This window comes from Carettochelys insculpta, chromosome 4 (assembly GCF_033958435.1).
Source record: "Carettochelys insculpta isolate YL-2023 chromosome 4, ASM3395843v1, whole genome shotgun sequence".
Taxonomy (NCBI): Eukaryota; Metazoa; Chordata; order Testudines; family Carettochelyidae; genus Carettochelys; species Carettochelys insculpta.
The window spans coordinates 101,787,577-101,815,387 of record NC_134140.1 but is presented as its reverse complement, the minus strand read 5'-3'; the positions used below and the strand labels follow the sequence as shown (position 1 = coordinate 101,815,387).

Genomic DNA, 27,811 nt, shown 5'->3' with positions numbered 1-27,811 from the left:
CAGACATCAGAATACCAAACTTCAGAAGTCCTCAAGGGCTGAATGCTTGGGCAGTCACGCAGGAGAGATTTAGGTGCTGCCCAGCTGATTAGAGAAGCACCCACAGCCGCCCACAGCCAGCAGCATGTATTTCTACTGGTGGTGCCCATCTGCACATGCCTGGATGCACATCACAAGATTTATTCTGCCCGTGGATGGAAAAAAATTAGAGACAACACTGCCAATGAGCAATTGTACCATCCCAAAGGAAACTGAGGAAAAGTAGCAGAAGCACTAAATAGTCAGCATCTGCAGGGTAGTCAGTAAATATTTGTTGTGAACAGTACTAAGACTAATTATACCATAATTTTATATAGAATGCAAAATAGAATTAGCGTGCAAGTAACATCAGCATTAGCATAGCTCATAAACCATTAAAGATCTTTTTATAAATATCAGTACTAAACCATAAAAGAAGAGTATAACAGAGAGAGCAAGAACAGAGAAGAAAACAATGTCTTGAACAATCCAGGGAGAGAGTTGTCCTGGCTTTCTTGCATTTAATTATAATGGCATACAGGATATCTTGAAGCAGATGGTATTTGTGTTTACTTTATTGTTTCCCAAATTGCCCATCATGAGCATCTGGGAAGTTGAACAAAAATTAAACATAGGAATGGTGGGGACAGACTGGCTGGCATTCCAACAAGTGCATGGGAAGAATAAAAGAGCGCAAGGACCTCTGTCTTACATAAGAGCCTGTCATAATTGCTGGCCATATTCTTGAGGAAGCCTGAGGAGTGTTCTAGCTCTGTGCCCGGGTTGTTGCAGTCCACCGCTAAGGTGCAGAGAAAGGCCACAGCAGTATTAGCAAGTAGCAGCAGCATGCCGGCTCAGATGCAGGAAATTCTGTACAGGGTGCTTCTTTGTAAATGTGGTCCACCCCCTCTCCCCACAGTGGCCCCTGCTCTGCCTAACCCTGGACTCTCCAGTCAACCCTGTCCCTTCCCCTGGTCATAGTACAGTAATAAAGGCTTTGTAGAAATTACCTTCCAGAATCTTGCTGTAATATTGTAAGTGAAAAACAATATTACAAAATATTCCAGTCTTCATCCCTGCACCCACCACCCAACCCTCTGCCCTGACCCCTGCAGACTCAGTAGCAGGAGACTCGGTGGAAGATGAAGGTACAGAACTGGAAGCAGCAGAATCACCACTAGCAAAAGCAGCAGTTAAAAGCAAAAAAAAAAACAAAAAAGCAGCGAGGGGGCAGCTGCTTAGCACATGGTTTGAAGCGGGTCTCTTACCCTGGGCAGGGCACTGAGGGGGGCAGCCCCTGCACCTGAGCTCTAGTCCAGTGGCCGTGCTGTGCAGACTGCCCTCCTTGCCAGGGTTGCTCACAGCCGGGGGAGGCCTGTGGTCGAGCAGCAGAGCAGCAGCTACATTGTGCGGCAGCATGGGGTGGGGGGAGAGGGTGGGTGCATCACACCACTCACGCATGGTCCAGCGGCTGGCATAGAAGAGGTAAGAGAGGGCCTGCTGACGCAGCCAGCGCCAGCCCATCCACAGGATGGGTGAGGAAGCCACCTCAGGCCCTGCTGCTGCACAGGCCATCCTGTGGATGGGAGGGGGAGGCTTACCTGGGACGGGGGCATCAGTGGCAACCACAAGGGATCACCTCTGCTCGGCCTCCCCAGCACTCACCATGCGGAGCTCCGCTGGGCCTTCCTGACCCACTGAGCCTCACTTCTCTGCATGGTGAGCACAGCCCCTCACACGCCCCCCCTGCATATGGGCCTGACGTGGGCATATGCTGCAACATCTGAAAGGCTGCAGCAGCAGAGACACTTCCACCAAGCGAGAATTGGAGAGAAATTCTGCCTCCTAGTCAGAACATGACATCCCATAGCCCTACAGTCTAGCTTTTGAGCAGTTTGCACAAATAAACAAAAGTAATTCAAACTCATAAGCACTTCACCCAGTCACAGGCATTCACAGAAGCCATGCTGTGAATTAGGTCATATTTAATAATCATGCTTGTTTTCGTTTATCCGCATAGAGCATTTTGAGTATGAACATTACCCCTGTTTCCATACATTTCTTATGACAGAATATGACTAACAGAATGCATCTAGGAGGAGAGAAGATTTCTTATTGATATGAAGCATGAGTATTTATTTAGCTCTGCACAAAGAAGGATCCCAATTCTACATCTCTGAGTACCCAGAAATCTGTTTGTAGTCAGCAGGAGTGCTGGGTATGCCAGGAACGTATGATCAGGCACAGCAACTAAATGAATTCACAGGTAGTACTGAGAATTCACTCTCAGATGCTGGTGGGTCTTGATCACATCACCAGATCTCAAAACAAAAAGCAGTCAAGTAGCACTTTAAAGACTAGCAAAATGGTTTATTAGGTGAGCTTTGGTGGGACAGACCCACTTCTTCAGACCATAGCCAGACCAGAACAGACTCAATATTTAAGGCACAGAGAACCAAAAACAGTAAGCAAGGAGGACAAATGAGAAAAAGATAATCAAGGTGAGCAAATCAGAGAGTGGAGGGGTGGGGGGGAAGATCAAGAATTAGATTGAGTCAAGTATGCAGACGAGCCCCTATAGTGACTCAGAAAGTTCACATCATGATTTAAACCATGTGTTAATGTTCCGAATTTGAATATAAATGTCAGTTTGTCCACTTCCCTTTCTACAAAGGAGCGATAATTTCTTTTCAGTAACACACATACCTTGAGGTTATTGACAGAATGGCCCATTCCATTAAAATGTTGACTAACTGGTTTGTGGATCTGGAGTGTTTTGATGTCTGTTTTGTGCCCGTTGACCCTTTGTCTAAGGGAGTTAGAAGTCTGTCCAATATACAAAGCATCTGGGCATTGTTGGCACACCAGATCTGTTTGCCATATGCAAGGTCAGGAGGGAATTTCCCCCCCAGGCTAGATTGGCAGGGACACTGGGTTTTTGTTTTTAATTTCTTCTGCAGCAGGGAGTGCAGGACACTTGCTGGGATCATCTGAATCTCTCTCAGAATCAACTCCCTGCCACTGGAAGGACCATGAGGACTGGTGTACTATGGTCCCTCTTGCTCTCTGTGCAGGGCCATCCTCATCCATATGCAGAATATGCAGCTGTGTAGGGCACCCAGAAATTTGGGGCTCCCACTGGGTCTTAATGTCCACTTCTCTTTCTTCCCCTGTTCTGTGGCTCTGCTTCCTCTGAAGAGGATCTAGTCAACTAACAAGTGAAAAAGCCTGCCAGACCTATTAGCAGAACACTGAACCTGTGAAAGAGCTATTCAATGCTAATGAAGCCATTTAACAGCAATTGGCGACCCCAGTTTCTGAATTTACTGTATTAGTCTACAAGACCTTAGTTTAAAAATTGCTTTAAAACTATTTCATTAGCTTGTGATGATTATAAGTCACAACTCTTAAAAAAAAACAAAAAAAACCCTCTGCTCCAGGCTGCCACCGAGCATCAATTTAATAGTACTACATAGGGTCCCATTAATCCTAAGGACAGCCCAGATCCGTGACACACATAACATACAGGAGATGAAACTAAATGACCTGGTGGTCCCTTCTGCTAGGACTGTAATCGATCATAACAATCCCATGAGATCGGTGTCATTGTTTCCATTTTATAGATAGGAGATCTGAAGTGTTATTTGTACTGGAGTTACAGTCTTCTGCATTTAGAAAGTTATCCTCATTATTACTTCATTTAACTTTAAAAGCTAACTGTTGTTTGCTGGTCTTAAAGAAGATATACTGAAATAAAGCCCATATGTAAAACTCACACTGCCTCCACACAAGCAGAGGGCAGCCTATGCTCGACTCCATGTAAGTGGAAGGCAGATGACAGAGAAAAACCATGATGCAGATGCAGGTTGAACCTCTCTATTCCAGCACTCTGGACTGGTATGATTTTAGTTAGCCTCATGTCCCCTTATCATGGGTGTGGCCAAGTTTCACGTGGTCCCATAAAGTTTGTTAATGTCCACCAGTCCTGGCTCTCAGTGTTCTGTGATATTGCATAGCTGAGTCTGTTCTGGTCTGGCTATGGTCTGAATAAGTGGGTCTGTCCCACGAAATCTCACCTAATAAACTATTTTGCTAGTCTTTAAAGTGCTACTTGACTGCTTTTTGTTTTGATAGTGTATAGACTAGCACAACTCCTTCTCTGTTACTATTACCCCTAAATGTCTTCTAAGAGCCCAATAAGCAGTGGAAGTGTTGGTAATGCTGCTAAACAACATGGTCTGGCAAATTCTCTGGTTTGGCACCAGTCAGGTCCCAAGGTGCTGGACTAGAGTGTTGCAATCTGTAGTAGAATCTCAAACTCTTGCCCTGAAACTGTTCAACAATTGAAGTCAAATGAGAATTTGAATTTGAATTTGTATTACCCACTGAATACTGTATGTTTATAAACCACTTGAAGTGCTATTTTGTTTTATTGGCTAAATTGTCTCTGTATTGCACCAATTGCTAATAGTAGCATATATCTGCTTTACTCCAAAGCCATTAAATATATTATAAATCCATACTGTAACCAAAGGAGACTAATCAAAGGCTTTCCCCAACGATGGGCATAAACATGCAATAACTGGAAATAATTAATAAGAAAATTATGTGAAAACTGAACTGCCTGTTCTACATGTGGGCTTGAATTACGCAGCCATCAACAGTTGCTGCTGCTCAGCAGAAGACTACATATGCAAAACAGCAGCTTTGAGTGAACAAAACAAATAGAAATAAGCGTGCTGGAAACATTTAGAGAAAATGGAAAAATGAGCTGTTGGAAAATGTGAAACCCTTTCATTTAGCAAAGTATTATTACCTCAAATATAATAGCTGCTCTTTTGTCCACGATGCTTTGAATTTCAGTTAGCTTTAGCTCTGTATTCATGAAGTTCATGTACATTTAACGCAGTCCCATGCTTTACAAGAGCATGCTAATGCAATTGTTATAGGCTTCAGAACTTAATAGGACCAATAAACAACAGGCATTGAATCATAGTTACTCATATTGCATGTCCTTATTTTAGTCCTCCTAGCTTTTGTGCTGTCTGAAGAGTACATTTTGTTTTAAAACAAGCAGAGCTCATTTCTCTTGTGTTTATAGTCTCAGTCACATGTGAGGAAACAAGGAGGTTAATTAAATTCACCAATAACAGGGTGTAAAGAAGCTTCCTGAATGAAGCAACAAAGAGGTGCTCCTCTTTTTCACAGCAGAGGAGTCACCTTGGGGGCTGGCCTTTTGTTAGATCTGTGAGGCCAGACTAATGATAAAAGTTCCTATCCTACAGCCACTACAAGAGGCAGAGATACACTTTTGCCACACTTGACGTACAAATTAACAAGTTTCAGAAAAGTACATGTAACAAGTTTCTTAAAATAAGTAGTTTATAAACTACAGTCACACCAAATTTATTTAAGCAGAAGAAAAAAAAGCTGAAGTTCTCATTTGCCTCAGATGCTGAGCACCAAAACAGATTTAACCCAGTTGCACATATCCGTTTCTTTTGGGAGGATGTTCTACTATACCTGCTTTAAATCTGAGATGAGAGTCATACAGGTGCAAAACGATAAATATAATCAAATCAGTCCAACCCCCGGGCACAAACTGTATGCTCTCCAGCTACATCTATGCCTTGAACATCTCAAATGTTATTTTCAAAAGAGTTCAGGTACAAATTCACAAAGTTATTTAGGTTCCCAAGCCTACAGAGATTAGTGTTAGTTAGAAGCCTAAATCCCTTTTTTTTTTTTTTGATCTAAGTCTCATTACTTGCCAAACTCTGTCAACACTGAAAATAATGGGATAAAGGACTACCCCACACTCATTGCTTTTGGAGGGGGAAAAAACTCTCCTCTAATCACAAAGATCTCTACACTACAGTGATCTTTTGAAAGAGCACATCCACACACAAAAATGGGGATCAAAAGAGGAATCTATTCTTTCGAAAAAGAATGCCCACACAGCCCCCACTCTTTTGAAGGAACGGGCCAGGGATCAAAAAATCCAGCACCAGGAGGACTGTTCTTTGCAACAAAGGGCCCCCAGAACATCTATACATGCTTTTTTCTGAAAGAATATTTCAGAAATAGGTGCTTTTCCTCATTTGTGAGAGGACGAGGGCTCTGGAAGAAGTGCCACGTTCTTTTGAAATGAATTCAAAAGAGAGCATTTTGTGTGTTGTTCTTTCAGAAGAGGGCCTGATTTTCCAAAAGGACTTGCTAGTGTAGACACAGTCTAAGAGTGCCCAGTACGTCCCATATGCCATTTGTCTTACAAAGGAAAAAATAAGTTAATGCCTGGTGTTGCATTTAAGAGGTTAATTTCAGAATTGCCAGTGTTAGTAAGATTTATTATTAGACAAATACATGATCAGTAAAGAAAAGGGATAAAAACCTTAGACTTCGTTGGGGTCAAATTTCAACCCCAGGTGTAAGAAACAAGAAATTGTTTCCCACATTTATAGGTTATAATGACACCAAGGAACATGTTGCCATACCGGTGTATAAGAAAGCTATATTATGTATCTTCCTGAGAAAGCTGAAGTTTTATAGACCTGAGAGTAATAGAAATAAAACTAAAACAGGCCGAACTGCTCTAATCTGGAACTCTCTCATCCAGCTAACTGTGTAATGCGGCATGATTTTACTTATCCAGACCACTACTTGTCATGGGTGTGGCCAAGTTTTCCATGGTCCCATCAAGTTTGCTTACAGCCACCAGCCCTGGATCAAGGTTGGATGGGTCAGATTGGCTGCCCCAGCTCTAGCACTTTGGAGGAGCCTGTGAGGACCAGGGTGGCCTGGGGGAATACCAGAGGGACCTGGCACTAGCAGCAATGGCCATACTCGCCCCTGCACTCACCAGTGGCAGCAGGAGACATGTCAAGAGGCACAACCCAGCCCCAGCTGCTCCACTCCACCAGCTGCCAACCAGATCACTCCACTTCACTGCAGCAGCAGGAAATGGAGAGCCTAAGCCCCAGCCTGCTTCTCTCCCCTGAGCAACACTCCTGGGAGTCAGGCTTGGCAGAATGTAGCTGGCTGGGGCTGGGTCATTCCACTTCCTGTCATCACAGTGAGTGCAGGGGAGCCTGACCCCCAGCAGCAATCCCTCCCCCGTAATCCTTTAGGGCATGTCGTTTGGGGGAGGGGACTGAGGGCAGGGGTGCAATGGGGGCAGGATGGGGTGGGGAGAGGGGCAGGGCCTGACATGGAGGGATGGGAGTTATCCTAGGCCCTGCATCCTTGGGATGGCACTGGGAGAAGATATTCCTTCAGCCCCTGGTTAGGGTTAGTGGTTAGGGTTGCCAGCTTTCCTGACTGGGTGGGTTGTACACCATTGCTGCAAATGGTGTCCAATCCATCTGGTGGAGAAAACTGGCAACCCTAAACTGCAGGTAGTGACCCAGGAAGTGGAATACCCTGGCTCAGTTTCTCTCGCTGCCTGATGAGAAGGGCTTTGAGAAGGGATTTCCCACCTAAAGTGAGTGACTGCCCTAAACACTGGCATCTAGCTTCTCTTTCTGGCCCATCTAATAGACAACTAGCATGGAATGGCTTCAGCAAGAGAAAGTGAGACAGACCCACATCACAGGATCTTATAGTCCACTCAGCTGAGATGGGGAGACACATAGGTGCTGACTTACCCCTCTGCCTTTGACCCTGCCCCCATCCACGCTTTTCCCCAAGCCCCTATTCCTGCCCTGCCTTTTCCCACTCTGCTCTGCCCTCACCTTGCCCCTGTTCCATCCCTCCCCCCCAAACCTCTGCCCTCACCTTGCCCTGCCATCCCTCCTTCTGCCACTGCACGCGTCCCATCCCCACATCCCCATCTCACTCCCGAGCTTCCTGAATGCTGATTTGTGGCAGTCCAGAAGTGCTGGGGGGGATGGGGGAGTAGTTGGTAAGCAGGGGCACCAGTGGGCAAGAGGCACTATGGGGTGGGCTACAGAAAGGGGGAGCTTGGCTGCCAGTGAGTGTTCAGCACTAGTTTTTCCCCCAGTTTCTCCAACTCCTACACAGTTGACAACTAGAGGGGGAAGCAGCAGAATGTCTGTATTCCCTGGATGCACATGCCCAGAGGCAGAAACTTATGCAGTTAAGGAACTGTTGCAGTAAGCACGGAGTGAATTTAGGTGACACAGGATTAGGTTGCGTCCTAGCAGGGGTTTTGTACAAAGCCTAAAAGTGAGATTTCAGTGCTTAAATCTGGGCTTTAGGCACCTAAGTACTTTTTTTGGATCTGGGCCTAGGAGAGTGGTTGTCTTGCACATTGCATAGTCATTTGCATCAGTGCAAAACGACAGTGACATACCACCACTCTGATCTGGTGGCACTTTACAATTATTTTTGCCCTCAGTTTGCATTGTTGTACATAACTATACAAATTGGAGGACAATAGAGAATCAGGTCTTTGGTCTGGGATCCATATCTGATTACATGAGCCACCAACAACAGTCTTTTTACTGCTTCTCATCATTCCCCAAGATGCTAAATGTTGCTTCATCACTGGTGAAATGATCCCGAGTTTGTTGGTTTTATTGGTACTTCCCCTTCTAATGCTATTTCTGCTAAGCAGGTGCATTTTATTTAAAACCAAAGAGCTAGAATCGCACAGTAGGCAAGACAGAACGTTCCCATTTCCCCATCCTCTTTATGGTATCAGGGAATGCCAGAGGCGTTCTAAAGGAGTAGCTAACATTGTGAAAAACAATAGGACATAAAAGGAAATATTAAAGCTTTGGAGGTGCTCCTTCCCTTCCTAACTTTCCAGAGTGGTGGATTAGCCTCCTGCATACTTTGGCACCCAAAACTTTATCAAATATTTTCTTTGCACAGCCCAGGAATTTAAATGTGCATTTTTCACTTAGGACTGCAGGAATGCTTGCACTGCAAAATTGGAATGAGGAAATAGAGTAGAAAAATGCAAGTAAATGATCAATTTTAGGCCACAGAAAGCAATTGCTTTTGGGCTAAGAGGAGTAAAATTCATGACAATAAAAATCCAAGTCAAATATAATCTTAGAAAATGTAACAATTTTCACATAATTTAATCCCACATCTTTTATTATTTATTGAGTGTTGCCAAATTGTATGGCCTTGTACCATTCATAAAGGGAGACTTTCTCCTGAGGTACTTACACTGTAAAAATCCAGATCCTGCAATTGGGTTTCCTTGGACAGACATCTGTACCTCTGTGGAGCCTCCTTCAATGTGGGGATCCCACTGGGGGGGAATCAGGGCCTAAAATATACAAACAAAAAGTTTAGATTTAGTTGAAACTGATTTGCAGTGCTATTAGCAATATGGCTCTTCCTTGCATATTGTCTTGTTTGCATGCTATTTTCATCCTGTATTCATCCATTCATCCAGCTCTATATTCATCCGTGACGCCAGCGTAGCTCTGAGGTGTTTTTGAAGCCTCTGGGGAGTGGGCTGGTTCTGTCGCAGCAAACAAAAGACACTGTGGCTGTTTATATCTATGACATACTTAATTAAATCACTGGAGTTGCCTGGGCATGATGCCATAACAAGCATATATGGCCTAAAAGGTGGCTTTCAGGGTTGGTTGTTTATTTAAGATACATAATGAAGGCTCTCCCTCATACAGCTCTATTGAAACCAGTGGCCTGTTGAACACTGAATTTCGCTGAATCTGGCACTTTATCTTGCAGCAGAGAATAGCTTCTGGATGCTAATTATCTGGCAGGTCAAATGTTAGCCCAAAATGACAATCACAAATGCAAAGTTATTGTTTGGCTGTGGTTTTTTTTTTCTTTTCTTTTTAATGTTAGTTGTATACATTTGATTCAAAAAACATATCATGAGTTTTTTTTGTGGAACACACAAGCACGGGAATAGTGGGAGGAGCAGGGCAATGAGCTTGTGCATGTGCTGCCCATGCTTTGGAGAGAGGATTTCCACAATTATCTCTTGTGTTCTAACCTATGTTGTGAGAGGTGATCATGGTCACTGATAACTTACATTTCCTCTGTACATCTTACTCAGTATGATGACCTCTGTTCAAATGTACTTTGAGAGGAAAACAATTCAGGAATTTCTGGGCACAGTAGAAATTAGCATGCTAAAAAAAGGCATTTATGCAAAGCCCTTTGGCAGTCTTCTGGGGCTGGGCAAAAAGATATCCTAGAGTATGTCTTTCTCCTCAAGCAGCTTCAGTGGTACCTTCTGCTGTGAAGGCACAATCTTTCGAATATGCAGCCAGAAACCGATATTTTTACAAACGACCAGAAGCGTCACTATGTTGTGATGAATTTGGTTCCCAAAATGCTAATGAAAAAAATTGCCCCAAGAACAAAGAGCCCTGCTGCATCAGCTCACCAGGGAGCCAACCGCAAATGTTGGCCTTTGAGAGCACACTGTATAAGCAGCTTCCCATGCCTAGCGCTATACCAGTGATCAAACACACAACTGAATGCTTAGCTCTCTCATCATCAAACCATTGGCCTTATTAAGATAGTCAGATTACTTACATATCTCTGTAAGATAACTCAGTAATGGCTAAAGTTGTTTACTCACTAATGGGTATGATGAGTTTTGTGAGATTTGCAGGTCACCCAGTTCAAACTGACCCAATACAAGTGTGGGTGGGTCAAGGCTGGACTCATTTATGGGCACCTCAAGGAGCAAGAGCTCTACTAATATGTAAGTAAAGCATAAGTCTATTATCCCTGAATCTTTGCAAAAGCGAGTACTATGAATGCTACCTGGACCTCGCCATTGAGTATGTTTAACTGTTCCAACATGGTACATGTTTCCAATTTTTGGTCTACCATGGTACACATTTGGTATAACAGTAATATGAATTTGACTCAGTATTGAGGTGCAGGTGCCCAAATGAATGATATGGGCAGAAAGAGCCTGTAGAGACAGTTTATGGGACCAAGGCTAATAAAAGTAACGAAAAGGCTCTTGGGGTGATCTCCATTCGCTGGTGCCACAAATGGTGCTAGGACTCCCAAGTAAGCTTAGACAAGAAATTGTACCATGGAAGTCTCTCTACACAGTTACTGATGCAGTGGGCTAGACAATCAAAAAGCACACACTCACTTTCTCATCCAACACCACTGAATACAAATGTGGAAAGAGAAAAAGGCCTTTGGTCTAGGCTAGTCAATGAACTCGTTAACAAAAACTCATGCTTTCTACCAAGTACTATGGATCGAGAACCCTCTATTGCTCTAAAGGAAGAATTTTTCCCTTTCATGCTCCAGAGCATAAAAATCCTACCCAAAGCTGAGGCAGAGATGGTTTTTATCATTGCTGTTCTTCAAGGGTAATTATAAAGCTCTGTATAGCTCATTGATTTATTCTCCCACTGCTGTTAGCACCATCTTTTCTTAATGGCTGCTATCAGTAAGTAAATCAGTCAAATTAGATAGGTTTTTGACTACTGAAGATGATGATAATTATCTTGATGTGGTGTGAAATAGCTGGAATTGTCACTGAATTAAAAAAACAAGGCACACTATTATACAAAGCCTGGCACAGCCACTGACAGTGTTATACCTCTCCCCATTCATGTATGACACCTCTCTGGACAGTGTTCTGTCAACAAGACACCTGTGTAGCTGCTCTGGGGCCCTTTTGTCGACAGAGAGGGCTTCCAGTTCACTGGGCAGCCCCGTTTGGAGAGCGTCTGGTCATCCCTTCTGTCACGATTGCGGCTGCGCAGTCTGGCTGCTCTCTGGCCACAGAGCGGATTGCTCATTTGAGCTGCTTTTATGTGTAGATATTATCTGTCAACAGAAGTTTTGCCAGGAAATCCCTCCTGACAGCCACTTTTGTCAACAAAGGCTTCTCGTGTAGACATAGCCAATGAATGACTGTCAGTAACATGGAGTAAAATATGCTGTTTTCTTGCAGCCTTGCTGTTTCCCCACCAGCAGATTCCGGCACCTGATATTGGTTTCCCTTATAAGGTACATATTGTTAGGAAAACTGCTGATTTTCCTTAGACCTGCTGTTTCCAGGTTTGTAGTCATGTTTTATTTACTGCCCCCACAACCATACATATCAAAGATGTAGATTAAAAAAAAAAAAAAACTTCCTTCCAGACAGATCCCATCTGGGGGACATTTGCATTTCAGGTTCAGATATAAAATTCAGATACTGGCATTTAAGGGATTAGTAATAGGATCCAGAATGGTGACAGTGTCAAATTCAGTCCATGACAGGGTCTTACAAGGCACTGCCAAATAGCAAATATTCTGTGGGCTGTGTGAAATGACTTACATAATAGGTCCTTATTTAGCTCTCAGTGGATAGATACCAGTAAAAAAGCCAAAGAGTGGACAGATATGTAGCCTCAACTGTGGTTCAAAAGTGATCAGTTCAGCCCAAGGTTGAGGTGTAGTACTGAGGGTAATGACATTTGTTCCAGGGCCTGTACTGTACCATATATGAAGGCTTTGCTGGGACCTTTCCATGAGCACATCATTGATGTTAAAATGCTCAGATTTTCATACAACCATCCATACTCTTCTTCTAATCTATCCTCCAAGGTGAAGCTAGACTACCTTCATGCCTAGTTTATCTGTTTGCCTTCATAGGACCATGCTAAAGTACTTAGTAACAATGTCAATACACTCTCCTGCACCCAGTCGAGAAAAATAAATAGGGCTGGCAAAAATAATCAAATTTCTTCCAAAAAGGGACTTTTTTGTGAACATTTCCACTTTTTAAGCAGCTTAAGATATGGAAGAGTAATGTCAGTTGGCTTGCAAGACTGAATAGGGAAATATATGACCACCATGATCATGAAAATGCCTTTTCAAATGTATGCTGTAGTGTATCAGTGCTGTGTGTTGATAGTGGTGCCACTAAAAGATCTAAGGTCATGTTTTGTGAACTGCAGAAAGTTGCCTTCTCCCTGCTAGTGTACCCCTCATAAAGCTCGTTAGGCAGTAAAGCATAGGAAAGGTAGTGCTTTACCCGGGAACAACTAAGTTGGCATTTGTTAGCCCCGTCCCACATTTGGACTTGTGTCCATAGTTGCTATGCCTTACAAGGACTGTATCTTTTAATGGAGCACAGGAAGCCAACTTTTTAAGTGAAGTAATTAACTTTAAGAAATCACACCTGAGATGTCCTATTGCATGAGGCCCTTTGGCCTACGCAGGTCTCAGAACTTCAGCGCTGCCTCAGGCGCATCCTTGGAATATCATGGAAGGACAGAGTGACCAACACCGCCGTCCTCGAGCAAGCTGGAATCCCAACCATGCACACCCTCCTCAGGCACCATCGGCTCCGCTGGCTTGGCCACGTCCACAGGATGAATGATGGAAGGATTCCAAAAGACATCCTGTATGGTGAGCTAGCCTCTGGCAAAAGACCTCCCGGACGCCCCCAGTTGCGCTACAAAGATGTCTGCAAGAGAGACCTCAGAGAGGTAGACATCGAGCTGGGCAACTGGGAAGAACTAGCAGATGACTGCAGCAGATGGAGGCAGGGGTTACACAAGGGCCTTCAGAAGGGTGAGATGAGGATCAGACAGCTAGCAGAGGAGAAGCGAGCGCACAGAAAGCACAATAAGGACTTGCCAGACACCCACCACATCTGCAAGAGATGCAGCAAGGACTGTCACTCTCGTGTGGGTCTTCATAGTCACAGTAGCTGCTGTAAATGAAGTCCTCAATTGAAACTATAAAGGGTGCAATCCATAGTCTATGCAGACTGAAGGATGCCTACTACTACTACTGAGGCCCTATGACCTACACAGGTCTCAGAACTTCGGTGTATAGCTGTTATGTAAGTACATTAAAGATTACAGCCACTTTTTGTAAGAAATGTCCACTGTATTAATCATAGGACCAAATCCTTACTCTATTACATGCATGACCCAGAACCTAGCTACCACCTATGAAGTGGAGACCATCACCTCTCTAAATGTCAAATGTGGCACTCTGAAGCCTGAGAGATCATAGAGGCACACTGATTGCAGCTGGAGAGAACCCAGGAAGAAATAGAATGGAAAGCCAAAGACTTGTAATTTTCAGCTCTGAAAGTTGCTTATCAGGCAGCGAAAGACTGGCAGCCCATGATAATGAAGACTCTTCCTTCTTCACCGAGTGATAAAACGGCAGAGGTGATGGCACAACTAACATGATGCCCTCAAGTTAATATTTGTTTTAATTTTCTAATGAACGTTGGGTTTTGTTCCTCTCTTCCTCCCAGGGTTGCTCCGTGTACATAATTGGAGCCCTGAAGGTTCAGTTAACCCCATATTCAATCCACTGAGATGAGTAACACAATTTGTGAAGAACCACTTGTGATGAAACGGGAAAAGGACCTTACTCACATGAGCCCTAGCATCTACTGCCTCATTTATTGGGCCTGACAATTTGCAACCCTACATCATACAGGACCAGAGAATAGCACAATGATCATCTGGGACATCTTTATGTCATGTTGTGAATCTTATTACAGTATTGCAACCAGTGCTATATCAAACCCAGTCTTAGATGCCTGTACTGCCAGTGTTTTATCTGCCTCTCTTTCGGGTGTTCTCCCATAACCATTTGTTATTACTTTTAGGAAATTTTCCTAGTATCAAACAACAATTTGAGTCTAAACAAGTGAAACTTTAAGACCAAAGGAATAAAAAGGTTGTAAACAAGTTTCACCTGGAATGAATGTATGATAGAAAGTTTTAAATAATTTTCCGATTAGCAGCCATTGCTCACCATGGTACAAAGTGGAGAGTATTTTTATATTAAATTTTTACTTTTGCAGTTTATAAACAGAAGGTGCCATATGTCAAAAAAGACAAAGCTTTCAATGCCAATCTGCCAAAAATTTTAAAACGTACATATGTAAACTATTTTCAGATGCAGGTCATCTGACATGTTATATCTTTTAAACTGGTATTGTCTGTTCAGTGTAGACTGCCAAACAATGTAGTGCCAAGCATATCGTCAGCACTCAAAAAACGGAATCTATTTTTGATCAAAAAGTATATGGTAAAGATGTGTCTATGTTTAAGTATATCTCTATGTTTTCCTGTTTTAAAAACACTATGTTGCAACAGCTGCCCTTTATTCAGTATTTTATATTCAACTAAAAATTGCTAAACTTCCTCAGTAGCAACAGTAATTCTAGAGATTAAGAATTCAACACCACCCAAGCTCTAACTGCATTCATGTATTGGGTGCCTACTTCCCCCTTAGCATACCAAGAAAAGAGACGCAATATATAATCTAATATTTTTAATTTTATGTACAGGAATATAATGCATTAGAACTTTGTACACGAAATACATATAGTATTTAAACATTAAAATCAACTAGATAAGAATTTACATTAGCAATGAAACAGACATGTGCAGTCTAGTTAATACTTAGTTTAGATCCATATTTTAATGGAGCATGATTTTAATAGTTTACAATCATATAAACAAACATTTAAAATGAAACTTTATAAAATAATTTACAGAAATTCTACCATCTAGATAGAGCAAAAGTGACTGTGTGTGTGCTGTGGGTGTGAATAATAAGGTGGTTGAATGATTTGTCTCAGCCTTTTAAGTAATAAAATAATTTAGAAGCAGTTCATGCAATATGGAAGCAAAAGAATGGAAGTTCTTTCAAGGTTTCCTGATACCTTGGATATCTACTGAGCATCAAATGTGGACCATGGGACACATGATAATGCAACTGCCAGATGCTATCGGAAAGCACCAAGTCCAGTCCCTCCAGATAATTACGTATGTAAACATAAATATACAAGTTGATTATTTTTTTTTCTACACAATACAAATACAGGTCACAACTTCTCAGCTGTGAAAGTAGTCAATCGGTTTACTGCAAGAAGGATAGTGTTCAGATTGGAGTTCCATATATTTGTATACGCATCACTAACAGAACTTCCTTGTTTTCACCAGTTTGCTCTGATATTTCACTGAGTGCCCTCCATGCCCTATGACATAAACATCCAGTAGGTAGGACTTGCCAGGCTGCAGACCTTTAATTGTCTCTGTGGTAACTGCTTTTTGTAGATTCTGGCTATGAAAATATTTACAGAGGACTTTTTCTGATTTCTTCCTTGTGTCTGGACCCAAACACTGGTTCTGTTCTCTTTTCTTTTGCTCTTCACTATAATTGTCATCCACTTCCTTTTTGTAGATGCAAAATTTGTTTCTTTCTTGTGTGCCTAGCCAGGCCACTGTGACTGAAGAACATGTGCGAAGTTTATCAAAGGCTTTGATTCTCGTGTCTTCAGGAAGAGAAGGAAATGACTGCTTATTAGATCTTGTAGTAGCTAAGATCTTCAACATGGAAGCACCTTTCTTATTGCCTTTCAGCCTAATTAGATATTTAGCTTTTGGTTTTCCTCTAAGTTGGAACTGACGGACCTCCTCAACATTTTGAGACAAGAGAAGTTTTCCATCTCTTCTAATTTGGACCTGAACGACATCCAGGCATGAATGAACAAAGAAAGTGACTTTTTGGTGTGATGAAACAGGAGCAAACCGTAAAAATTTGGCCCCCTTTCTTTTGATAAACACATCTGTAACTTTCCCATCTTTCAGTTCAACTGTCTTTTGTTTGGCCTCCTCTTTAGTTCTGGCAAAGGTGCCAATGTAGGCAGTGCTCATATTTGTGTTAACATTTACTGCAAACATGTCAAAGTAGTATTGTGTATCAGGTTTCAAATCAGACACTGTGAAAATATTCTTGTTCCCAATGCAAATCTTCTGCAGGTCAACTCTTGTCTTTGAAAACATTTGGCGACTAAATTTCGATGATGACTTTAAGAAGTTACGTTCTTTGCCAGAATTGTTGTCTGAAGGGAAGCCAAAATGGGCAAAATCAAAGAGGCTGAAATCCAGGCCTGGTTTTGGAGCCATCATGAAGGCATCATCAGAACTCAGCTTGGCTTCAACAGCACAGAGGCTTTTGAAATTGTGTTCTTTATTGATGACTATGCAATACTGAATTGGCTGTTTCAATAAAGATGCTGTAGGGCTTGGTTTCCATGCCAAAGTGACTGTTGTGCGTCCAAGAGAGGTGACATCAACTCTTGGATCATAAGGTAATTCGGGATAAGGCTGGTCTGACGCAGGAGTTGTCGTGGCATATACTTTAAAATGTGTATCCTTCTCAGTTGACAGCAATTCTAATTGGTACAAACCAGATGAGGAACTAGGAGACACAAAATATTCAACATCATTGCCTTTGTAAGAGAACAATTCTGTGCCCTCTTCATTAATAATCTGTTGTTTCTGCTGCTCAAGTGGTTCTGGTTCACCTAGAACATAAACATAGATATGTTTGTTAGTAATGTGTCAATAAATGATGGTATAGGAAAACAATCTTTTATTTGTAAGTAAAATATCAGAGCCCAATAAAAGAGTTTCTGAAGCCAAGGATACACCAATTATAATAATCAGGCATAATCAAGCCACTTCTGGAAAGTATTACTTGGTTCATCCTATCCACTGAAACTGATTTCAAGATACTATCGTAAGACCAACAAGTTGTACAGCATGTGATCATTACTGAAGACTGATTCACTTTGTATTTAAAGACAGGCATTTAACACTTCTACAAAAGGTTCTGGAAACCAAAGATCAAATCCTTCATAGGACAGCTACTGCATGGAGAGAGTCACATATGTGGGTTTCACCACATTATTATCCCACAACAGGTTTTTTTTTTTTGTTTTCCTTAAAGGATCACACCTAGAGGTGAGAGAGAAGTGAGAGAAAGATGCTGATAAACTAGAGAGAGTACAGAGAAGAGCCACAACAGTTAAAGTTTAGAAAAAGTGGTTCCTAGTAACAGACATAAGGAGCTCAACCTAATCAGCTTAACGAGAAGGTTAAGAGGTGATTTAGTACAGTCAATAAGTACCTACACAGGGAACACATATTAGACAATGGGCTCTTCAGTCCCACAGATAAAGATGTAACATAACCCAAAGGCTGGAAGCTGAAGGCAGACAATTTCAGCCTGGAAATAAATCATTTTTAATTGCAAGAGTAAGTAATTATTGGAACAATTTATCAAGGATTCTGGTGGATTCTCCATCACTAATTCCACCACTTGATGTTTAAATCATGCTTGACTGTTTCTCCAAAAGGTATACTCCAGGAATAATTTTGGAGAACTTTTATGGCCAGTGTTACACAGGTGGTCAGGCTCAGTGTTCAGAATGATCCTGTTTGGCCTTAGAATCTATGCTTATGCAGTCCTTAGCCTCACTGTTGAGAGGGCTGGCAAAGAGTAACACAATGCTAGCTGCTCTGGTTGTTTCTAGTATCGAGTCACTGTTCATCTGAAAATGGTTCAAGACCACTAGCTCTTTTCACATAGATCATCAAACAGACATGAAATGGTAAGAATTTTGACTAACGATGGGTTTGTCCCTCCAAGTACCGCATAGCTCACACAGCAAGGAGAATTCCTTGTTGGCTTTAAGCAGTTTGCTAACAAATGAAAATCCATAGTGTCAATAAGCAAAAGTTTTACTGTCTCATATCTCTATATATCATTAGAGTGTTTTTTGAATATGTTTGCTCCCTCCCTCTGCTCCCCACTAGTCATTCCTCCACTTCGATTTATAATCTTCTTCTGTCCTGTTTTCTCTAAGATCTTTCTCTTGATGCTTCCTTTAGCTGAGGCTTGTGACCCCAGTGTGTCTAACTCAGCTGGAGGATCCTTACTTTTTCTTTTATCTAACTCTCAGTGAACGTATTCCGCTTTGATTCTTCATTTCACAGACTATTACCTGTCTTCTAAACTAATGTGAAATACAGTTTCATATTCAAACAGCAAGAGCTCAGAAATCCTCTTAAAAGTTATATACACCACAAAACTGCGTGTCACCTCACTACTGATTGGGACAGATGTGAATCAGGTAGAGATCAAAGTCTCCTCTTATCCATTCTCTGAGCCACCAAGTCCCAGAATAAGAGTGTTCACGGATTTATTACCTGAACCTTCTCCACTGGCCTCTTCTGGAAGTTCCTGCAGACTCAGCTTCCATTCCAAAGGAGCATCACATGGTGTTACAGTAACTGCTAATGGAGTGTTGTCTTCTTCAACCACAAAGAAATACCTGTGCAAGATGAACAAACGTATAACATTAGTTACAATTACAACAAATAATGGTTGACATTAAGTCTCCTAGACTGGTGTTCTTAGGGGAGTGGAGACAAATTAATAACAGTGTAAATGAGGACAAATATGACATTATCTACTACTTAAGACGAAAGCTATTTGAGGCAGGGATCATTTCTTTGTCATGTGCTTGTACTGTGTCTAACACAATGGCACCCTCCACACATGGCTGTAATATCATTGTACAACATGAAAATATACTCGAAGTTTCATTTCTGCTATCATTTAAGTAAAAACAAAACTCCAAATGACAAAAAAAATGAGCCTATGTATTCACATTTGTATGGTATCATCTTTCTCTCTCTCTCACGCACACCCCGCCCCCCCTCTCTATCTCCTCCTTTCTGGCATATTAAAGTGCTTTGTTAACTGCGAGGTATATCATGTACCGCAAGTCCATGTAAACAGGTCTTGTTCCCTCCCCCACAAAAAAGTGCGTGAAAATATTTTGTGCTTTCAAATGAACAATCAAAGTTTGTTTTTATTTCATACAGTTTTCTATAAATATTATGAAGTGGAAGAAAGGGAAGCTGGAAAACATGAATCTATTTCTGTTTTGTATTTTATAAGCTCTAGACTCTGATAGTTTTACACTAGCACAATTTTTATGTGGAGGTGAAATACTGCCCTCACTTAAGTCACTGACAAAACTCCTATAGATTTTGATTCTCTTTGTCCTTTCAGAACAACTTACATTTATTGTCTCTGCACCTACTTCAAAATGGGGTGTCAAAATACCAAAAGCAAAAAATCTTCACTTAACCCTTTAATTTGTGGTTGGTTAATTATTATGTATATTCCTGGGATTATTTGGGATTTCTGGTTGGTTTCGTTTTAATTTTTGGTAGGATATGTCTAGCTCTCTTCAGTTTATCACATTGCCTTTTTAATCCATTCAGTACTGTAAAGGAAAATCAATATTCAGTATGCTTCATTACTTCCATTTACCTCACAGTTAATTCACTGGGGGTGTGGGAGGAGGGTTTGGCAAGATGATTGGGGTTTGGTCTGCGTGTATTTGGGTCTCAGTAAAAGTATATGAAAATAGGGCAGTGGAAGAGCCCTCACAGAACTGGTTTCCTTTTCATTGCCTTCCACCCAATCCCAGACTTGGTTTTTGGCTTCACTTCAGGAAAATGTTGTGGTTTGTGGGGTTCTGCATTCACACAGAAAGTGAAAATAAATTTAATGGGATTGAGGTTCAGCCTGTGACCTCCTGAGACAGAAAAATGCACCATTGATCTGCAATGCACAAATAATATTTATTTTTCATAATTGGATCTAAAAATTGATTTGAACAGATCCAAAGCAAACATAAATATTAAGTTTCCTGTACAGACCTAAAAATTATACTACTCAGTGTACCTTTTAGGTGTGTCTCTGAAGAGAAAGCTGCTAATTTCAGCTCCATCTGGGATTACTGATGAATCATGGAAAAATGCTTTGTCCCGGATCTGCATCTGAAAAAGTTCCTCATCTCTGGTAGGCAATTTCTGTGTCCTGGAGTTGAGCGGGAGCAGCAGCAAGAACACAAACCAATGGAGCAAGAGCATCCTAGGGCAACAAAAGAGATTCATATATACTGAATTCCGATTGACAAGCATAGTAACAATGTCTACTTGTTGTTGCACAGTGTTATTGTTTCATTTTAATTGTATCTTTATTATTATGACTATATATCAAATCAGAAAAAATGAGATTTTGTGAAAGCAATGTTTTTCTCATGATTTGGGTAAAGTTCTTATGCACTGTAAACTAAGTTGCACCGTACACCAATTTACCACAACTAAGGACTTGGCCCTTTATATTTACTGTGTTCTTAAGCAAATTAAACATAAGATAAATAATACCAGCATATTTAGATGTTTTCCAAACAAAAAAAAATTGAGAAAAGGTACAAACTGAAGGATCTCTTCTATCCCTGATATGCACATACAGCACTAATGTTTGTAGTTACACGTGTGCTTGATATTTCAGGGGAGCTTTTAGTACATGCAGATTATTATACAAGCATTAGTAATATATACAGTAAGGAACAATTTTACCAGATGGACTGACCAAAGTATCTAAACAGGACTTTTCCCCATCTCCACCTTCTAAGATAATTGAAGTTAAATCCACCCACTGATTTCAGAATGAGTCTACTGCATGGAGTTTCTCTTTCCTTCTGATCATTAATGGTAGGCAAAGCCTTCCACTTATTTTTGTAGATCTGTAACTGGACATTTTGCCACAGTGAAAATATAACTTGCTGGATCTGAGAGTGAGCACTAACACATGGCAGATACAGGTTATGTTGACTTCACTTTCCTTAGGAGATTTTGGTTGGTCTCCAACCAATCCTTTTGAAGAGTAAATATTTCCAGTCACATTACCCTTTATAAAAATAGTGAATTAGGAAAATATGAGCTATTATTCCATATTCAAAGCACTTTATATTAGCATGCCATTCCACAGTACTTAGTCCTTGGGTCTGTTAGGAACACCAAAAGGCAAAGAATCCTTTACAAATTAGGAACAATAATTCATAACCCCAGACTTTCATTATTATGTCTACTATTAGGTCAGTAATGACTATTCCTAAACATACTGTGGAATAGAATTAAATTCTTTGTTCAATACAGTACATGATCTCATATACAATGGACATGAAACAGAAAAAAATAACAGCGCAGTTACAAAATAGTAGTGAGCAGTCATATTATATTCTGATAAAAGTTACAAAATGAGTTGAGAGATTTCTAGGACATTACCTCAACCATTTGCATTTCAGTGAATTTGAGGACTATTTAAATTTTAGTTTAAATTGTCATTTCTATCGTCATGTTTATATTTATATATTATAGTTTATACTGTCATTTTGATTTTACTTTCATCGCTATTTCTAACATTACATATATGGGTTTATGATATTCTTCTATTCTGCAGGGTAGGGTTTTACCCCTACTTGACTGTTCTTTGACAACTGGTGTGAAACATCAAACCTATGGCTCCCTGAGAAGCAGCGTGTGCAACTTCAGTTATAATAAAACTCACTCTTCCCCTTCAACTTCTTTATGAAAATATAAGCACTCAAACCCAAAGGTAGCACAAACAGGCCCTCTCCTTCCCCCTCCAGGGGACAGACTACAGCAAGCTAAGCACAGCTGCCAGCAGGCACCTGCCAGCCAGTGCCCCTCCTTCCTTCTCACCCCCACTTTGGACCTTCAGCAGAGACTACCAAAGACCCCCAAGGGTTTCCCCTCACTCTCTTACACACTCTGGAGTTCCAGCAGGGCCTCCATCTTCTCTCTTCTGGCAGCCAGTCTACTAAAGGCTCCATTTCCCACTGAAGAGTGAGAGCAGGCAATCAACAGAGGAGGCAACTGGCAGCCTTCCTCTTTTCCTTCCACACAGACCATTGGGTCCCAACAACTCTTCTCTGTACTTGGAGGGCATGGAGCACAAGCAAAGCCTCTTCCTCTTTTCCATCTTCACCTTCTCCAAGTCTGCCCGGAGAACAGCTACAGAGAGGTTCTTTCTGGGATGCAGCCAAATCCCCTTTCATACATAGCAACTCTCATAGAGTCCAATGCTATTCTTGTTCCCATTAAATTGCTACTTCTGCCTGTAATAACATTACCATTTAATTGCTCCCTACATCCACACTGACCTTTTAAACTTTCTGTACCTTCCTGTTCCTTGCATCTTCCTTTCATCTTCCCTTTGCTTTATCTTGACTCCAGCCTAACTCTCCTGCCCACCATCCTCTCCTTCTCCTACATTCCAGTTTGACTTCTGACCCTTATTGCTGCACTTCCCCGCAAATGGAAAACAAGGTGAGAACAGAAGGAATAAGGAGAAATTTAAAAAAGCCCAGACGTGATCCGAAATTGGAAACCAAATTTTTATAAGAACTCAGACACATCCAGATGCCTCCATAGCAAACCAAAACATTCCCATCATCAGCTGATTATTTTTAGTCTTGTCATCCCTTACACTAAGTCCTCTACTCCTCTTTGTGTTAGGTTTTCCCTGAGCATGTTTTCCCCTAAACTTAGGATCAGACACCCCCGCTCTCCACAGGAAAACCTACTGAAAAAAGACAAAGGAAAGAAAATGGATGAGGTTGCAGAGTTGCATATTCTCCTTCCAGAAGAATGGTTTACCTTGGTACGGTCTCAAGGCCCCTTTTAGAGCACCCAGGAAACATTTGGGATCCACCAAAGTAAGTTTATAAAGCTGTACATTATGCTCAACCATACTCTTTGTATGGAAAGCCATCAGCATACTGGATATGGTTACTTTTCAGCACCACAATTTGAATAGGTTGCCCCCTTATACTTATTCTGTGACTGCCGTAACACACCCTCATGATTGCGAGGCTTAGTCAGCACAATTCTCTTGTAAGGTCTGAAATACTACATTTGTTTCAACTGCAGTATATTAAGATGCATGTTTTGTTATTATTCACTGGTTTTTATCTATATCGTTGTTATGGTACAGTGTACTGAGCACTTTGTTAGGAAAAAGGAATGGATGTTTTCTTTAAGAGAACATCATCACTTTTAATAGTAAAGGCCAGTATTTTGTCACAGGTATCTTTAGTAAAAGTCACAGATCATGGGCAAAAACCAAAAATTCACAGAAGTCCGTGATCTGTCCCTGATTTCTGTTAAAAACAACTGTGACAAAATGTGGATGAGGAGGGTCCATCAGCCATTGCTGCTGGGAGTCCAGCGTTTCCCCCGCAATCACAGTGGCTGAGGGCATGGTGTCTCCCACTTCCCAACCCTCCCCCCTCACTTGCAGCAGCTTGGAGTCATGTGATCTGCCCACAGAAGCTGGGAGCTAATGAGTCTCACCTTTGCTGGCTGGGAGCCGAGGGATTGCCCGCTACTGTCTGCAGGACTGGGAGCTCTGAGGTCCCCCTTCTGGCAGTGGCTTAGAGCTGTGGGAGTCCCTGCTGCACATGGCAGCTGGGAGCTGCAGGGAGCCCTCCCACCACAGCAGCTGGGAGCTGAAGCAAATACAATCATGGGTTCACCAACTCCATGAATTCCATGACAAAATTCTAGCACTGTTTGTGGTCAAATCGTGATTGTCTCTCCAAAATTAGTTGTCTTTCTTTCTAACTGCCCCTGATGTCCTTGAACTTCGAATGAAGCGTTTATACTTATCAGCAAAGCTAAAAGACATTTGACATGTTGGAAGCAAAGATCATGAATCAAAATATATTTATGGACCCAACTCACCAAAGTCAGCAAAAGCTCCTTAGTATCATGCAGGATGAATTCTACATATAATAAAATACTTAGATAACTAATATTTCAAGTAGTATCCTCAGCTAATGGGCAGAACAATTCTGACTTAATCAGAACATTTACATCAGAGGATTTGGTAAGAAAAAGTTTCTGAAGACAGTGTCCTCTAAATGAACCTCCCTGGTATCCCAGTGCTTTATTAAAATAAACTACTTTACTTTCCAGGGGATTAATTTCTACAGAAAACACTTTCTGAAATCGGACACGGAAAAACTGAACCATCCAAAGTCACTATTCGGATTTGAAAATTTAAGTTTCAAGTTTTGCACAATCTTTTCAAACTAAACCTAATTAACAGAATTTTCTACAACATACCACTTACATGGTGGCTACAATTACACTACAGCAATCTGTCGACAGAAATTGCTGTGGGAAGAGATGGGCAGCCACACACAAAAGCCAATCGGAAAAGTGATCTGCTCCATCGACAGAGCATCCTGACTTCCCGACCACTCTCTTGACCAAACAGGCACCGGGAAGCACAGCAGACAGGGCTGCCCATTGTCCTGGAAACCCTGTCTGTTGAGAGAAGGCCCCCGCCAGAGTGTTCACACAGCTATTTTGTGCACAAAACCTGTTGACAAAAGGTGTTCTTCCTCATCTGGGAGAGGCAGAGGTCGTAGGTAGAAGTGCTGACTTTTGTCAACATGCTGTCAACAAAACACATTTTGTGTGTGTACGTGTCACCCATTTGTTTGTCAAAACTGGGGTTTTGTCAGCAAAGCTCACTCATGTAACCATAGCCGGTGGCAAAAGCATGCACTGTGACAACAAATCCTTCCTGTTTTATCTTCGTATAAATACATTTTTGGTCAGCACTGGTATATATGGGTGAAACGCCATATATTTTGATGACACTTCTCGTACAATTCATTTAGCGTTTCTGAGTGCATAATTATTGCCTAACCACATCACCCCTCCCTGTCCTCACTTTTTGGAAACATTCAGCCAAGAATGTTTTAATTTGTCCTCTGTAACCAGATCTGGACTTGGTTTACATTTAAAACACTTTTTCAAGGAGTGGCCTCAACTTTGCTACTTAGGCTGGCACAACTACATGAAATATGTCGTGTGACTTCTTGTACTTCTGGCTGTGCTACTTCTTAAATATCTTTTATTTCCTTTTCTGCAGGTTTATCTTAGTTACCATTTGTTTGTTTGTTTGCTTTCTAAAGCAGGAGTCAATATTCTATTGATATAATCCTGATGGCTGGAAAGATTTGCCTGCAGTTTATCACTGAATTTAAGCAAAAGCCAGATTAAACAGTCCTAAGTGAAATAACGAACAGAGTTTTCCTTCTATAGGATTGCAAAAGTGCCCTCTAATGGCCCATCTTTACCTCTCTCTTTTCTCCCCTCCCTCAAACTCTCCAGATGAGAGGTTAATTCTGATGCGAATGTAATGCTTAGTTGCTTCTGCCAATCTGATTTCTATTTAATTCTGTATATTTAGACCTGGGAGACAGATTATGAGATATAGCTTGTGCTGCTGATCCATACCAGGGCAAATACTAATATGGTATTCCCACTACCTTCAAAAAGAAAGGGAACCCCTTATCACTCTTAAACACTAGAACACATTGCCTTGGGACACGGTGGATTCTCCATCACTGGAGATTTTTCAGTGCATGATAAACCAACACCTGTCAGATATAGTGTAGAGGGTGCTTGGTCCTGCCATGAATGCAGGGGATGGGATTTGCTGACCTCTTGAGATTTCTACCAGTTCTAGTATTCTATGATTCTCTGTATAACTTAACTACAATCTTCCTAATTTAAAAAAGCAAAGAGAAAGTTATTCCAGTGCAAGCACAGGTAGCTCACTGTAGGACAAGAAAAATAATCCACAGTTTGAATGACAGAGACAGGCAAACATACATAACAAGGACAAACACACACATACTAGATGTAGAATAAGAAGACTAGTACCACTGAAAAATCTTTTAAAAGAGTTTGACTAGTCACTCATTGTAACAGAAATACAAATACCTAGCTAAACGTATATACCTTTGAATGATTATCTGACTATATCAATGGAAGGTTTTCTATTGCACACTATTAATTTGTGAATTCAAAATAGCAAACAAAATGGCACGGAGGCCCCAGTGACTGGCACCTTTAATAGGAAGATGAATATTGTTCATTCAAACTTATCATAATGAATATCCTATTATATATTGGCTACATCTACCACTAGCCAAAAGCTTCGAAATGGCCATGCAAATGGCCATTTCGAAGTTTACTAATGAAGCGCTGAAATACATATTCAGCGCCTCATTAGCATGCGGGCAGCCACGGCACTTCGAAATTGATGCGGCTCATCCAGACGGGGTTCCTTTTCGAAATGACCCGGGCTACTTCGAAGTCCCCTTATTCCCATCTGCTCATAGGAATAAAGGGACTTCGAAGTAGCCAGGGTTCTTTCAAAAAGGAGCCCCATTTGGACGAGCTGCGCGGCGGCGAGCCACATCAATTTCGAAGTGACATGGCCGCCCGCATGCTAATGAGGTGCTGAATATGTATTTCAGTGCTTCATTAGTAAACTTCGAAATGGCCATTTGCATGGCCATTTCGAAGTTTTCGGCTAGTGTAGACATGGCAATTGTGTATAACATACATGAAAATTATATACGGTAAACCTGATCATCTAGTCTGTGATTATCTACAATTTATGTCTGGCTCCTGAATCCAAAATGCATACACAATCTTATTTATCCAAAACTCCAATTATATAAACATTTTGAATGTCCTTAAAAACATTTATATAATTGCCGTTTACCTACATTTTTGGGTCTCAAAGTAAATACAAACATCTGGATAATTTGTATTTTTAAAGTACAGTGGGAAGGGAAAAATGTTCTAAGAATTCAGTCTCTATATATGGATGTAGATTAGATTTAGGTTGAGCCTATGTTTTGAGTTTATGTTTGGAGTCAAACTAGGTTAGAGTTTATGTCCACTAGCAACAAAATCATATAAGATGGTCTCACAAAACACTGGGCCAAAACTGTAGTACTCTTGCAGGATCAGACTAATCCTGATTTTGGTCAAGCCTGGAAACAAAAACAGTAGTTTCCAATGTATGAAGACTTTTCCCAAACGTCAGGGGATATCCTCAATCTTTTAGCTCCCAGTTTCAGCTCATCCAGCTATTGGGCCTGCGGGGCTGTGTCTACACATCAGCATAAATTCAAAATAAGCCATTCCCAAATAGCAATTCAGAAATAGCTTATTTCGAAATAATACAGCTACACACAAGAACGCATTTCGAAATAGCATCCAGCTATTTTGAAATAGCATGTCTGGACACATAGAGCCTATTTTGAAATAGTGCCATTGGATGTCATGAT

At 41.3% G+C, this 27,811-nt stretch overlaps 1 protein-coding gene across 3 annotated transcripts in view; it reads right to left on the bottom strand.

Annotated features, from left to right (window-relative positions):
• Positions 1 to 15,226: 15,226 nt before the first annotated feature.
• Positions 15,227 to 27,811, bottom strand: part of NDNF (neuron derived neurotrophic factor) — a 31,756-nt gene continuing 19,171 nt past the window's right edge. For 2 of the 3 annotated variants that reach the window (XM_074991954.1, XM_074991955.1), the window contains exons 2-4: positions 20,524 to 20,712; positions 18,972 to 19,096; positions 15,227 to 17,284 (exon numbers count right to left, since the gene is read on the bottom strand). In XM_074991954.1, the coding sequence (XP_074848055.1) occupies positions 15,891 to 17,284; positions 18,972 to 19,096; positions 20,524 to 20,711 (1,707 nt within the window). In that variant the 5' untranslated portion in view covers position 20,712 and the 3' untranslated portion in view covers positions 15,227 to 15,890. Of the gene's footprint in view, positions 17,285 to 18,971; positions 19,097 to 20,523; positions 21,022 to 27,811 lie in introns of those variants that run through there. The other variant, XM_074991953.1, reaches the window with a different exon arrangement.